Source organism: Podarcis tiliguerta (genome assembly GCF_965153285.1).
Source record: "Podarcis tiliguerta genome assembly, chromosome: 9".
Classification (NCBI taxonomy): domain Eukaryota; kingdom Metazoa; phylum Chordata; class Lepidosauria; order Squamata; family Lacertidae; genus Podarcis; species Podarcis tiliguerta.
Window position 1 is genome coordinate 24,116,526 of NC_139542.1, and position 14,390 is coordinate 24,130,915.

At 41.8% G+C, this 14,390-nt stretch overlaps 1 protein-coding gene across 2 annotated transcripts in view; it reads left to right on the top strand.

The window, feature by feature from the left end:
* The first annotated feature begins 1,525 nt into the window (after window positions 1-1,525).
* SEC24B (SEC24 homolog B, COPII coat complex component) overlaps window positions 1,526-14,390 on the top strand; it is a 35,268-nt gene continuing 22,403 nt past the window's right edge. For both annotated transcript variants that reach the window (XM_083456755.1, XM_083456756.1), the window contains exons 1-3: window positions 1,526-2,027; window positions 9,368-10,078; window positions 11,826-11,987. In XM_083456755.1, coding sequence (XP_083312881.1) covers window positions 1,901-2,027; window positions 9,368-10,078; window positions 11,826-11,987 — 1,000 coding nt within the window. In that variant the 5' untranslated portion in view covers window positions 1,526-1,900. The remainder of the gene's footprint in view (window positions 2,028-9,367; window positions 10,079-11,825; window positions 11,988-14,390) is intronic.

The following is a 14,390-nucleotide window of genomic DNA, read 5'->3' on the forward strand; positions in this document are numbered from 1 at the left end:
CCTGCAGCTGCTGGGTGACCTTGGGCTAGTCACACTTCTTTGAAGTCTCTCAGCCCCACTCACCTCACAGAGTATTTGTTGTGGGGGAGGAAGGGAAAGGAGAATGTTAGCTGCTTTGAGACTCCTTCAGGTAGTGATAAAGCGGGGTATCAAATCCAAACTCTTCTTCTTCTTCTGCAGTCCCCCTTCCCTGCCTTATATATTTCCAATGTTCCACAGGTCGAGGCCAAGATTTATACAAAGTCTGAAAGTTGTTACTGGTCTCATTTGTTGCTATGCTCCATTCGTGGTTTTGCATTTGTGCATATAAGCCAGCAGCTGGCAACAAAAACTTTCACTAAACCTCATGTCAAGAATTAGGTTTGTTTGGAGAAGTTGCCTAAAATTTATGGAAAAACAATACTAACCCTGATTTTTTAAAAAGAGAACTAAGATAGAAAAGGTAGGATACAGCTGCACCCATTTCATTTCTCATTGTACAGCAAAAAGGGAACAACAGCACTGAAGAATTATGTGGATCAAATAATTGCCTGAGTATTATTCTCTCTGGGGTTTTTTTTTTTAAAGGAAAGGAAATATTGTGCAGCTGGGGAAAAGTTTACTGGTATTGATTAGAAACATTTTAGTCAAGTGCTTACATAAAATCATCATGGATTTAGCATTGCTTGAAACAGGATACAGACAATGTATGGCTTGATAAGTGTGTTCATATGTTGCTGGCTGAACAATGCCTTTAATTGTATATAGGCTGAATAGCCAGATCCTGCTAATGTGGCCACATTCATTATCAATGAAGGAAAAAATGGATCTAGGTTCATATGGAATTTACTTGGGAGTCTGGTGTTCCTTCTGCCAGCACATCTGGGTTTCCTAGATGGTTTTAATCACAGGGTGAATGCTACATATGGAAGATAATTTATGAGGCTTTCAAAATAAATGCCAAAAAAAAAAGCAAACCACAGAAATACATTCAGCTACCGCTTTCTTATAAAAGAGGAAGAATGGGAGGGGGAAGTTCAGCACGCCAGCTTCCAGAGTCGTGCGGTTTTGTCCCTGATTTGAGGATTTTGTTTGAGGGACTGGAAAGGTCATGGATCCTCCGGATCTGTGCCTTCACCTTCTGTCCCTGACAAGCCTCCAGTCTGCCCCCTCCTTGGCCCTACTGATGTCAGAGCTCCGTCTGCAGGGCAAGGAAGGGGGCACCCGACGTCTTAGTTCTCTCTTCCCGGTAAGGCTGCTTTCTGCGGCTGGATTGCACCACTCCGCAGCGCAGGTGGGGAAGTGCGGTTTTGAATGCGCCTCCTGTCTCTATATCTATCTAAAATCCGTCTGCGAGCCCGGAAAGTCAACTCAGCAGTTGTGGAGGAGCTTTAGTGAAGATTTTCGACTGCTAGCTTTCCATTTGCACACATCCACAAGAGGAACAGCAGTGCAATATATTCCAAAATACGGTCCGCCCACCCACCTGCCCCCTGAAGCGGCGCGCTCCATTCCCCCAGCAAAGCACCGCCCCTAATCCCGCTTCATTCCGTTACCTGCACGCATACAGGTGCAGACCTCCCTCCCCCTTTTCTAACAGCGGGGTTTTCCATCAGGCATGCGCGGAGTGCCGGGCGCTGACGGCGGCGAGAACCGCCAAGAAGTTCCAGCGCGAATCTTCCCCGTTGGCGGAGGAAGCGTTCGCGCTGGCCGCCGCCTCTAGGGGTCGCTGTGGGCTGGGGCGGCTGCTGCTGCTGCGAAGGAGCGGCGCCGGCGGAGACGTCGCGCGTCGGTTTCCGAGGAACGACGTCGCGAGTCCTCGGCGCGTTCCTCTCAGAGTCGGTTCCGTTGGAGGCCTTGCTTCTCCTCCGGGCCACGCCGCCGCCTTCCGGACTAGCCGAGGAAGGGGAGGAGCCGCGCCATGTCGGTGCCCCCGACAGGGTTCCCCCCGCCGCCCCTCGGCTCCGCCGGCGCCTCCTTCCCGGGAGGGCCCAGCGTGGGGCCCGCCAGCCTCAGAGCCTCGGGCGGTGTGGGGCTGTGTCAGAACGGTAAGGGAGCAGCGGGGCCGGCCGGGCCCAGGGCGGCGGAGAGAGGCTGAAGGGAGCGCGGGGCCTGGTGGGGGGGAGGCATGAGGGGTGGGGTCGGCCCACAGTGCAGGGGGCGGAGGTGGGACGTGGGGGGGGGGCAGCTGGGAGGGGCAAAGGCAGCTCCTGATGGGAAGGGGAGGCATGCCAGGCTGGCGGGAAGGGGTGGTGCAAGGAGCCCCCTGGGGAGGTCCTGAGTTGGAGCAAGCGGGAGGTGAGGGGCGGGTTGTGGGGCAGAAAGAGGGAGGGAGGCTGACCTCGAGCGTGGAAATGTTAAAGGCTTTCAGGGTATCTTAACTTCCATGGGGGTTTATTTGGTGGTGGGACTTGCGCCCTGCTTTTGGGATTCTCCCCCCCCCCCCCGTCCCTAGCCACCCCAAAGTTGGGTTCTGCATCCTGTATTCAGCAGTGGCAGGGCGGTTGCTTTTGAAAAGGGAACAGGCAAGAGCACGAAGGCAGGGCAGAAAACGGTACTGGAAGGCTTTGCTGGCTCAAGGCATGCATTCATACGTACACGTTTATTTCATGGGATCTGCTTGATTGTAACAAAACCTCAGAAGGGCCTTTGGGACTGTAGAAGGGAAGACTGCCCAAATTCACAATACTGTACAATACGGAGAGGTTCCATTTAATTGTTTTTGCTAATAGCCATTGGTGGTGCTACCCTTTGACATTTTCTAATCTCCCTTTAAAGTCATCTAAGCTGGTGATCACTGACACACCTTTTGAAGTTAATTATGCTTGGGATAAAGATGTACAGTGGTACCTCGGGTTACAGACACTTCAGGTTACAGACACTTCAGGTTACAGACTCCGCTAACCCAGAAATAGTACCTCGAGTTAAGAACTTTGCTTCAGGAACTTTGTTTTTTTTAAAAAAGTGCTCCAGTCCCTCAGTAATTTTTGCGAGACTTTCTTGCACCTTTTCCAGGTTTTTGGTGGCCTTCTTGACGCAGTACAGTCCGTGTTCCATATTGCATCTACACATTCATTTTCTTTATTGTGTAGATCAGTATTAGAGATTTTGCCCCAATGTATGATTGGCTTTACGTTTTTTTTGTACATTTCCCTAATTTGGAGGTTTTGTTTTTGAGCAATCTGCTGGTTTTTAGCTTGAAGGTAACTATTTCTTACTCTGGGATCTTGAATAGAGTGCTATAGTTGTCATACTGTGGTTTTTCAACAGCTTTTTAAAAGCTATTTCCCAATAAAGTTTGTTTTGAGCTAATCGTCAAACATTCTTACGTCATACAACACAGTCACTGTCTCAGAGTCAACCAGAGTTAAACAGATCCGTGGAGAATACATAGTATACCTCTGAACATTAGGTGGTGAAGGAAACAGTGAGGGATGGCTGTTGCTTTCTACAGTTTGCATGCATTGTAGAAGCAGCTGGATGGCTTTTGATGGAAACAGGTTGCTGAACTAGTAGAGTCTTTGCTCTGATTCAGCAGAGCAGTTACGTTACACAGAACATACCACAGATAGTCTGCTTTGCTCCTTTTGGTTGGGAGGCTTTTGTTTTGTGAAAGATTCTCAAGTTAGATTGTATCTCTTTTGAACAAGTATGCATTATCAAAATTGCATATACCTTGGTATTTGTAGAATAAAGTTATTTGCTACAACAGTGATAACAAAAACCATTTAGAGGGCTTAGTAAGATAGCTACAGATTTATATAGCAATTGAGCCCCCAGCCCCATTTTGGGCTGGGGAGATGGTGTGAATCTAGTCCGCATGAGGGGAATTTCCTATTCTGCTCACTGAACACCCAGCCACGGTGAGCAGCATGGCTGTGGATGATGTGGTTGACCCACTCCTCTATTAAGCCTTAATGCTGCCTGGCCAAGGTTTGGATTTCAGTGTAAATTTGTCAACGTTGCCAAAGATTTGTGGAGTTTTCTCAAAGCTTTAAAGAAAGTATTTATGGCAAAAATACAAGTTTATAAATACAGTTAAAATAACAAGTGCTGCTGACAGTAATGTAAGTTTGTTTGAATAAACAAACTTATCTAAAGCAGTTTACTCACCAGATATGGTGGTTGAATAAATCTTCATGAACAAAAGAAAGTCTTTAGCTAACGTTTAAAAGAGTAAGCCAAACCATGTATTTCATATGGTTTATTTCAGTTCAAGGATTTTTGTCAGGATCTTGAGGATTCCAGAATTTTATAGCACCCATTGTTGCAAGCAGGTAATGGCAAAGACTTCTCATGTGGTTTTCATTTTTTAATTATTTTGGCTACCCTTGGAAGACAAGACATTGTTAAATGTATGATAGCTTTTAGATACATGGTCTCAAAAGTATGGTTTTAGAAAGGCTTGTTGGCTTCTTGGTGGACATGATTCTTGCTTGGTGGCAAATCATAGGGCATCACGTTACTGTTGCTAGCAGTTCTATTCTGTGGGGCCTTTGCCAGAGGTGTGGGAATGCTGTACCTCTTAAAAATAAACTTTTGAGAATAGTATTATGCAGTAGCTAGAGCTGAGGTTTTTAGATGTCATAAACCTAGGCTGAATTCACTGTTCCTCCATTAAGGCAGAAATAAGGTGACTTGCCCAACATACATCTCAGAGGTCTCAGCGTAATCAACTGACTGACCAGTATACATGTTCTTTGGGTAAATTGTGGGTTACATGTGACCAATAAACACATACCTGTCACTAAACTTAACTACTATTATTGTTGAAGAGTAGTGAGCAAGTTGTGAGTTCTTTATAGTTTCATGCTGTAGCAGATGGTTGAAGTTCCTATAGCTTATGTGTATACCCGCCCAGCACAATTGTTCTATGATAGTCTTCCACGCCACTCTGGAGGGCGGGGGAGGGGGGGTAGGGACAGTACAAGTTATATACCTGCCCTCTTCCATTACAACTTTTCAGCTCTTCTTGGTCTCTGTAGATGAGCTAAGCATGCATGTGCACTAGCTATAACTGGTTGTAATGAAGGGAATCAGGTTTGCTTGGTGCAGAATCATATTGCAGCTGTTGCAAATAGGGCTGAGCCAAATGCGGAATGAATGTGTATCTTGGAGGGGGGTGTTAGTAATGGGAGAGGAAGTGACTTGTTTGCTTTAGCGAAAAGGCAATGCTCCCTGTTTTGCTGCATTGTGACAATAAACTTACTACAGTGCAGCAAAATGGTAAGCGTTGGCCCAGGTGTGCAGTTTGGTTGTGCTTCAGAATTCATATTCTATCAGACAACTTATTGAGAGCAATATTGCACAAGCAGATTGTGGGCCCTTTTGGATGTAAAACTAAACACTAGTGTAGCATTACATGAGGTTTCTGCAAACCTCAACCTCATGTGCACCCACCATTTGCCAGGGGAGGAGATTGGAAACATCTGCTTCCACTTTTTAACTAGAGTTTCCTCTTATGTCCAGATTTTGGGATCTCAAGTTAGAAGACAGGATCAAATTGTAGCTTATGATCCTGGGGTGTGGACTAACCACAGTTAAAAATAACCAGAGTCCCTCAAGTTCAGACATAATTGGGAACTCTCATTCATTAAAAGTGGAAGCAGATGCTTCCAGTTTCATTCTCCTTGGTCTACAACAGAGGATCTGATTCAAGTTGACTGTCCTAGGTTGCTAACTGACATTAAGCCAGAGTTGTCTGATTTGGACATAATAGGAAGTGCTAGCTTTAATACAAGCCAAAATTTCTGTGCCAAAGCTGGTGCATTAGGCTAGAATTGAGTGGGAGATGTGAGAAAGCCATATGCAGTGGTGCCTCGGAACTCAAATGTAATCTGTTCTGAAAGACCGTTCGACTTCTGATTGGCCGACAGCTAGGTTTTTGCACAGTGGAAGCCACATCGGATGTTCGTGTTCTGAGGAACATTTGAAAACCAGAGCACTTCTGAGTTTTCGGCGTTCGGGAGCCGAAACGTTTGACAACAGAGCCATTTGAGTTCTGAGGTACCACTGTATTTCCATGGTGCCCATCTACAGCTTAATAGACCATGATTTATGAAGCTGTGGGCAAATATCCAAGTGTGGCCATTGCAGATGAACAGGTGCAAAACATTGAAGAGGATGGTAGTATGTGTTGGGCTTATAATATTCCTCAAAAGTAAACTGTGATGAAAAATGAAAAATTTGGTGGAATTCAAATACTTTATTACTGATCAGAATACTTAAGCTAGTTTCTCCAGACTCCAGGATAAACTCCTGTTCTTAAAACAGTATGCCTGCTTAGTCCAACAGCTCTCTTAGGGGGTTTTCTCACTATAGGAAAAGAGAATGGACTCTTTCAAAGTTATAAATGATATTTCCATGCTGATGTAGCTAAATAACTGAAAAGTTATATTGGCAGCAATCTACAAATGTATACACAATGCATCTCCTTGTGCCTGCCCCTCCCAGCTCTGATGAGTAGCCCTTCCCTTTTCTCTGCCTGGAGTGAAGGAGTCAATAAGGATGAAGCTGAGGCTGCCTTTTAAACTTTACCATTAGTACAAAGCCTCAAGGTGTGGAGATGTAGCAACCTGGAGATGCTTCAAGGAGAGTTTTGGAGGGTGTCTAATTGGATTCTGTACTAGTTTGGGGGCATGCTGGGCTGAGCTTCATTTGAGTGGCAGGTCAGGGCTGTATATTTCTCTCCTTTAGACAGGCTTCTATGTCAGATGAGCAGTTTACAATTTTCAGAATGATTGCTTTATCCTAAAGAGTAACTACTCCTTGTACAATTGCTTAGGTGGTTAGAAATGCAAATAAAATGTTACATATGCAGTACAGTAAGCAGAAGAGCCCTTGTTAAGTGAATGTTCAGTTTCTGTTAAACTCTGAGCCTATCTATACATGGTTCCTCAGAAGTTCAGTGGGACTTACTCTTATATAAGTGTGTATAGGATAGTGCTCCCAGTAGGCTGTTGGTAGTGAGCCTATGTCTGAAATCAGCAATAGTTTAAAGCTTGGAAATGTTATAATTGGCAGATTGTATCCTCTCCTTTTAATAGGAGTTTTAAAAATAAAACTTAGACGATTCCGAAAGCCCCAAATGAATCTGATTTCATCATGACTTCTGAGTGGAAAACAAACTACTCTAGTGTTTCCAAACCTCATGGACAGCGATTCAATGATCATACCTTGAGAATAGAATCTAGTCTAGCCTATAAAAACTCAAATTACAAAAAAATTGATGGTCTTTACAGTGCTACAGGACTTGTGCTTCTTGAATAACAGCTGTGGGCAGGGAATTAGACAAAATTTATATGTTCCACACATCTTGGGTTTTGTTCTAGAAAATATAATTCATGGAGTTGGAAGGTACCTCAAAGGCGATCAGTACAAAGGCCATTTTTGTTCTTTCTGATGTTGGACTAAGTCCCCGGTGGGGAAGCTCCAGCCCATGAGCCTAATAAGGCCTGCAAGGCGGTTACCCCTAAAATATGGTTGTGTGCCCAACACTGGATGACATATGTTACATAAGGTGTGGGGCAAGTAAAGATGTGACTTGTATTGGCTGCACAAGAGAGTTCCCATTGGGAACTCTGTAAAGGTAAAGGGACTCTATTGCAGCAATTTATTGGGGCTGCTTTTAGGGCTGAGCAGCTGATGGGCACTTAGATGGGGCCCCTTTTGAAGTTGGTTGGTCTCCCTCTCAGTGCCCAGCACCTAATGGATGGTGAGAGGAGCTCCTTTTAGGGTGGTTTCTCAGCTGCTTGATGTTGATACTGACATCTCACCTTCAATGGAGCTTGCTCTCAGTGCTAATCAGGTGATGTGTGCTAAGATGGAGCAATTTCACAACCTCTGTGATAAGCAGCAGATCGGTAGTGTCATAATCATTTTAGCCAGTGTTTTTAGCCACCATTGGTGTAAGGTGACCTTTAAAGTACTTTCTCTTAACCTGTACTAATGATCCTCATTTCTCTAGTTATTCAGTATGTAATTGCTGGGACTGACACTGAAATAAGTTAGGTGAAATCCCAATTTCTAGGTTCTTTTAGTCGGATAAAGATGAATTATGACTTCAATCCAGTATACACTTAACTGGGAGATGAGCCCTGTTAAATACAATGGGACTCAGTAAGTCTGAGAAATTCCATGTGTGAACTAAGCTTATGTTACTAGTACTGCTAGTAGTATGATTGGAGAGAAGGCCATAGCTCAGTGATAGAGTACATGCTTTGCATGCACAAGGTCCCAGATTCAGTGTCTGGCCTATCCAGGCAGGGCTGGAAAAGAGCTATTTTGGAAACCCTGTAAGAGCTGCTGCCCTTACTGAGCTGAAGGGACCAATGGTCTGACTCTGTTTAAGGTAGCTTCTCTCCTAAGCATCACTTATAATTAGTATTGAGACTATCAGGAGCATGGTTTCTGAAAGGAGGTTAACAAACTTACAGCCTGATATAAATATTTACAAAGAGGTCACTGTCTGTCACTGAGTAAGTCCTATTAAAGTTGGCATACTTGTTTCTGAGTAAATTATGCATAAGCTCAGATAACATCATGTAAATTAGCAGCGGGTCTAGCTGATCTTCATTAGCTCTAATGGACATGGATACAAGTCATAGCTAGTTAATGTTGTTTTATAAAGCATACACATAATCATAGTTGGAAATTCTATATTTCCCACACCCAGGACAGAGCCAAGCTCACCAAATACCCCTAGTCCAGCTTTTTATTTGTTTGTTTTAAGTTAAATATTTGTACCCTGATATAGGTTCTTTTGTCACTCTGGCTACGTGAATTATAAGTATACATCTCTGGATCTCATTGCAAGATGGCCCAGAATTATAAGCTGCCTTTGGAACCCAGAATAGCTGAATTGCACTATCTGCTGTCTTTCTGGGAAAACACTTCACTGCATTGATGCCATTCTACAGTATAACATCAGTTAAATATAATACTGTTTTTGATACACCCATGTGACACATGAAGTTTCAATCTAAACTGCTTTAAGGTTTACTACTTGTGTAATTTCCCAGGTTGTTGCAAAAGTGTGTGTTTGTAACATGCTGCCTTCATTGTTACTGCTTGGACGTATTCCAGATGAGTGAATGTATTACAAAATGTTACATTTTAAAATGTCATTTTCCCCAGGTTTTTAGGAAAACTGAATATTATTATGCTTTTATGTAAACCACTCGATTTTTTAAATATGTATGCTGTAGTTAAAATAAATAATAAAAAGCCACTAATGATTTTTAAGAGGTGTATATGATGCTTTTTAAAATTTATTTTTTAAACACTTTATGTACCGCATAACTACCATAGTTTCTTAAGTGGTTTGACATCCTTTAAAGAGATGATCCCTACAACTTTAATATACTGATTTTTCTCCCTTTCCCCCCAGGTCCAATGCAAAATCAGATGCCATTCTCCCCTGGATATGGATCACATCCTCAGAACTATAGTGCTCCATCAGGACACTACTCACAAGTGCCCAATAACATTATCCCTTCGCAGCTGGATAACCACTATGGTGCTGATTATTATTCTGCCCACTATTCAGCACAGGCACAAAATGTTAATGCATCTTCTATGACTCCCAAGATGTTGAGCATGCAGGGATCACAGTACTTGTACAATAGAGAACCTCATATTGTAGAATCATCTGGACCTGTCCCAGGAATGGTTTCGTCAGCGTCCCAGTTACATACCAGCATTTCACAGTCATATTCCTCGTTTGGTAGCCCCTATAGTAATTCAGCCTTGCACTCTGCCTGCTCTTCAGTTCCATCTCAGGGATTTGTTGCTCCTTCTGGTCCCTATGCCACACCTGTTGCCTCTAGTGCTGCTTATCCTAACGTTTCATATCCTATGTCCGTCAGCAGTCCATATGGGCAAGTGACTGCTTCTCACAACATACCAGCTTTTGGACATCCAATAGAGGCAAATGCTTATTCTTCCAGTCAAAATAGAGCACCACCTGCAGGGCAGCAGAGGGTTCCTTTGAGTCAAAGTTCTGCAACATGGTCTGCCCCAGAGCTCCAGCTGGCTCAGAAAAACCATAGCGGAAGCTTTGCAGGATCCTTGCCACAAGCAAGCAACCCGAAAGGCACAGGTATTGCACAAAGAACCAAACTGGATGTGACACAGTACATTCATCTATTCGTTTATCTGCACCATTCATGTTTTAAAAAAGGTTGGGAGGGCTCTACTTTTTACAACAAAAGGGGTGTGTTGATGAAGAGAGCTGAATCCTACCCACCACCTTACCTCACCAAGCTCCATTACCCCAAGCACTTTTTCCATCACTTTTTTCCTTTGCTTAAATAAAGATCCTTTCCCCCATAAGTTCAGCCTGAGCTACACAACCAGATGTGCTTATTATGTACTGTAGGAGCATGTTCTGGTTTGTGCAGCGTGAGAATACTGTTTAGCACATACCTACAGTCATATTTTTGAATTTGACTGCTTCCATGCAATTAATTTGTATTTTTTTTAAAAAAAATGTGATACTAATAAATCATATTGCCTGGAATAGACAAGGCTGATGCATGTATTACAGTGACTTGATTGGTTCATATCTGAGCATGTAAGAAATTCAGGCAGTGTTAATTTTAATATATAAGCAGCAACCATTTTTAGGAGCATCCAAATTACACAAAAACCTGTAAAGCGTGGTTCGTTTCAGACCCGGAAGATGACAAAATGGGGTCGGAACAGGGCATGCTTTTATATGTGCTTCGCCAAAGTGCACGGGGACTAGAGACTAGTTCTTTGTTTTCTTAAATGCTTGTTCTCAGTTCTGTGTTGCTTTTCTCTTGCTCCCTCTCATATACATATGTGTGTGTAACTGTAGGGCATGTTAAATTTTTCAGCTTTCAAATTCCAAAAATGAGGGGTGCTAAAATGTTGTAACATGCCTTGGGATTTCAAAAGATATTTTGGTTAAATTAATATAAGGTTTGCTTGGTAAGTAAAATGTGTGTAAAGTTGCATAGAAATCACTAAAAATGATTGCCAAGTAGAATAATAGAATCATACATTCCATATCACTTGCAGTTATATATTATCATTATTGTTATATATTATTATTATTAAGAATTACAAGACATTTTCAAAGGTAAAATTAAATTTTCTTGGTTTTCCAAAAGCCAAGGAATTGTGCTTCTTCATCAAACATAGACTTACCAAGTGAAATTTGCCCAAACACAAAAATAATACACCCAAAATGTTTTAAAGGACCACCCTCCCCCACTGAGTAAATTTGCAAGCATTAAGTTTCACTCCCTAAAATGACATGCCCTGGTATAAGTAGTAGCAGCAGTGGTTGTGCATACTGATGATCAATCATCACCAATCTTAAAAAAAAGGGGGGGTGAGGTTAAAAGGAAGACTACCACATGTCTCTGCGGTTGACAGTATTTTTTGCAATCTGTATATGTCCATGTGAATCTGTATTCTTGCAAACTGAGAATAATCATGTACAGTGGTACTTCGGGTTATAAACACCTCGAGTTACATACTCCGCTAACCCAGAAGTAGTACCTCGGGTTAAGAACTTTATCTCAGGATGAGAACAGAAATCAGGCAGCGGCGGGAGGCCCCATTAGCTAAACTGGTACCTCAGGTTAGGAACAGTTTCAGGTTAACCACGGACCTCTGGAACAAATTAAGTCCGTAACCAGAGGTACCACTGCATCTGATAAAGTCCTATGCCTCAGTAAATCTGTTAGCTACAAAACTTTCATTGCTGCAGCAGACTCACATGGTTTCAACTGTGAAAATTGTTAATCAATGTAACTGTTGCCATTTACATTTCAAAATACAAAAGTGCATTTCCCACTTTTTGGTTTGTATTTCAGGGTCACCACATCTTGTAAACCAGAATATTCAGCATATAAAACCTGCCCAGGGAGCATCTTCAGCTGTTACTTCTTCAATAAGAACACCTGTTGTGGAAAAGACAACAAAGCCCACCACTTCCTCTTCCCTTACACAACCATCTGATCCTTTGCTTCAAGAAGGTATAAAACTAGAAGATGAATTAAAGTGTCTACATTTTGAAATTGCCCTACAATTTGAAATTAATGATTTCTAAAGAGTTCATTTTTCTCGGTTTTATGTGCTCATCTATCCCAGTGCAAGTAATAATTTAATATTAATTCTGGCTAGCACTTCTGTAGGATTTGGCTCTTGTTACTGTGTTTATTTATATATCAGGATACATTGTGTTTTATAATATATACACTCGCACTGTATGCAAGCTGCTTGAGAAAGCATCTTTACTTTTGCATTCTCATTTCAAGGTGAGCACAGATTCCATTTGTATATCTAGAAAGATATGTGCAAGACAACGTACTCACTTGTCAAATTACAATTGCAAGAGGCAGAATCATACTTTTCAAGTTGGAGCCTTTTACAAGGATGATGGATGTATGGTAAATTTACAGAAATATAGTCGAAATATATTCAGAAATCAGTAGGCTTGGCTGAATGTGAGCCTTGTAATGGGAGCTCCAGACACCACCACCTAAAGTTTTTAAGAGTTTGTAGCCAGTGCTTTGGTAAATAGTAATAGTCTGACTTTTCAAGTTTCTGAGGGAGAGGTATTGATAAGACAGGTACAAAGAATGCTGCTATACAAGTCCTACTATGTCTTAAGAAGGTGCTGTTTTGATTTTGGAGATTGTAATGGTGCAGAGGGGTGGAGAGCATGGTAATAAATGGCTTCAAATCAGTTAGGGATTTATAAGTCTGTACCTTATATTGATATGAAATATGGAAGGGGACCAGTGTACATCACTGGTGTAATGTGTTACTGGCAACCTGTTCTTAGTATTGGACAGACCATGGCATTCTGCAACAGCTAAGACATCCAAACAGATTTAGAGGGTAGTATTTTTAAGTCACCTCTTTGCCTTAAAGCACCTCAGGTGACATACTTAATTCTGTAACTTGGTGTCAAGGTTTCAAAGGTATGAATAGTAATTCAGCCTAAATCTGAGAAAAGGGGGGTCACAGGGTTTCTTTTTTGTATTCTCCCTCCCCTAGTTTCATCTGAGGTCGTTGTGAGCAACTTCGGTATGCAGATATAACAGATGTGCTGTCATAGCTTAGATTGATATACCAATAGTAGAAAAAATATTACCAACTTCTTAATTCTTCCTTATTACCACATTTATATTATAGTTGTCCACTCTGTGTTTTAACTGGTAAATTCCTTTCCCATCCCCACACCTAATCAGCTTGATTATTTGCAAGTTCACTCAGGAGCAAGTCTCTTGGAAGTAAGCACAGCTGAACTGTGCATGTGTTTGTGAACTTAACCCTGGCACGCTATAAAGCCTTTGTGTTATGACTCTTACATGTACTACTCATGTAGAGACTAATACGCTGCAAATATATTAAGGTATTAGCTGAAGTTTATTTTATTTGTAAATCCCCTACATGAAACGTCCACAATAAAAACAAATTTGGATCCAGTACAGATACAGATTGAGATAAGAATCTCCATTTAAAAGGCTTGTTGAAAAAGGAAGGTGTTTGGTAGGCATTGTAAAGGCAACAGAGATGACACCTTTCTGATACTTAACAGGAGGGATTTCCAAAGGGTAGGTGTCACCACACTAAAGGCTCAATGCCTACATCATATGGAACAGATCTCTTGAGGAGGTGCTATCTGCAGGCCTCCTGCAACGTGCAGTTATTGGTTCGGTATATGAAGGTTGAGACTATCGTTTAGGTATCCAAGTCTCAGTCTCAAGCTCTGTATTTGTGTAGGTTTTGCTAAATGAAATCTGACTGGCAACAAAAAAGTATTCTGTTCATCTTAGAAGCATTTTAATAATACCTTTGTTTTATGGATATGCTTTTTGCCAGCGGTGTATATATTCATTGTATTCGATCAAAAGGTTCCATTCTATAAATGGAAAGAGGTTCTGTGACCAGAAGTGGCATTTTCGTTCACTTATGGTCAGTTTGTGAATATAAGTAACTTTTCATAGAGAGAGAGAGAGTCAACAATTCATTTAAAGTGTGACCCTTTATGTGGAGCATCGGTGACATCATTTGGAAGTTTAAGTTGTGTGGATTAAGGAAAAATAACACTCATTAAGTATTAGTACTTTTGAAATTGATATTAGCACTATATGCTAATGATAACTAGTGAAATCTGTTTTTTTCCTCAATGGGCAATTAATGTCACTGTGTCAAAATGTGAAATCCACCGAAGTTTTTAAAAAACGGGTCTCAAAACTACTTCAACTACTTAAAAAAATTCTCTGACTTAATTAAGAGAGCTGTTTCACTATCTCTGGAGGATGAACTGTGTGTTCTAATTCTACTAAATTTCTTTGTCTACTGCTAATAATTAACCAAACTACTGCAATAAAAAAGTCTGTTTTTCTGTAAAGACAAAACTTTTCTGG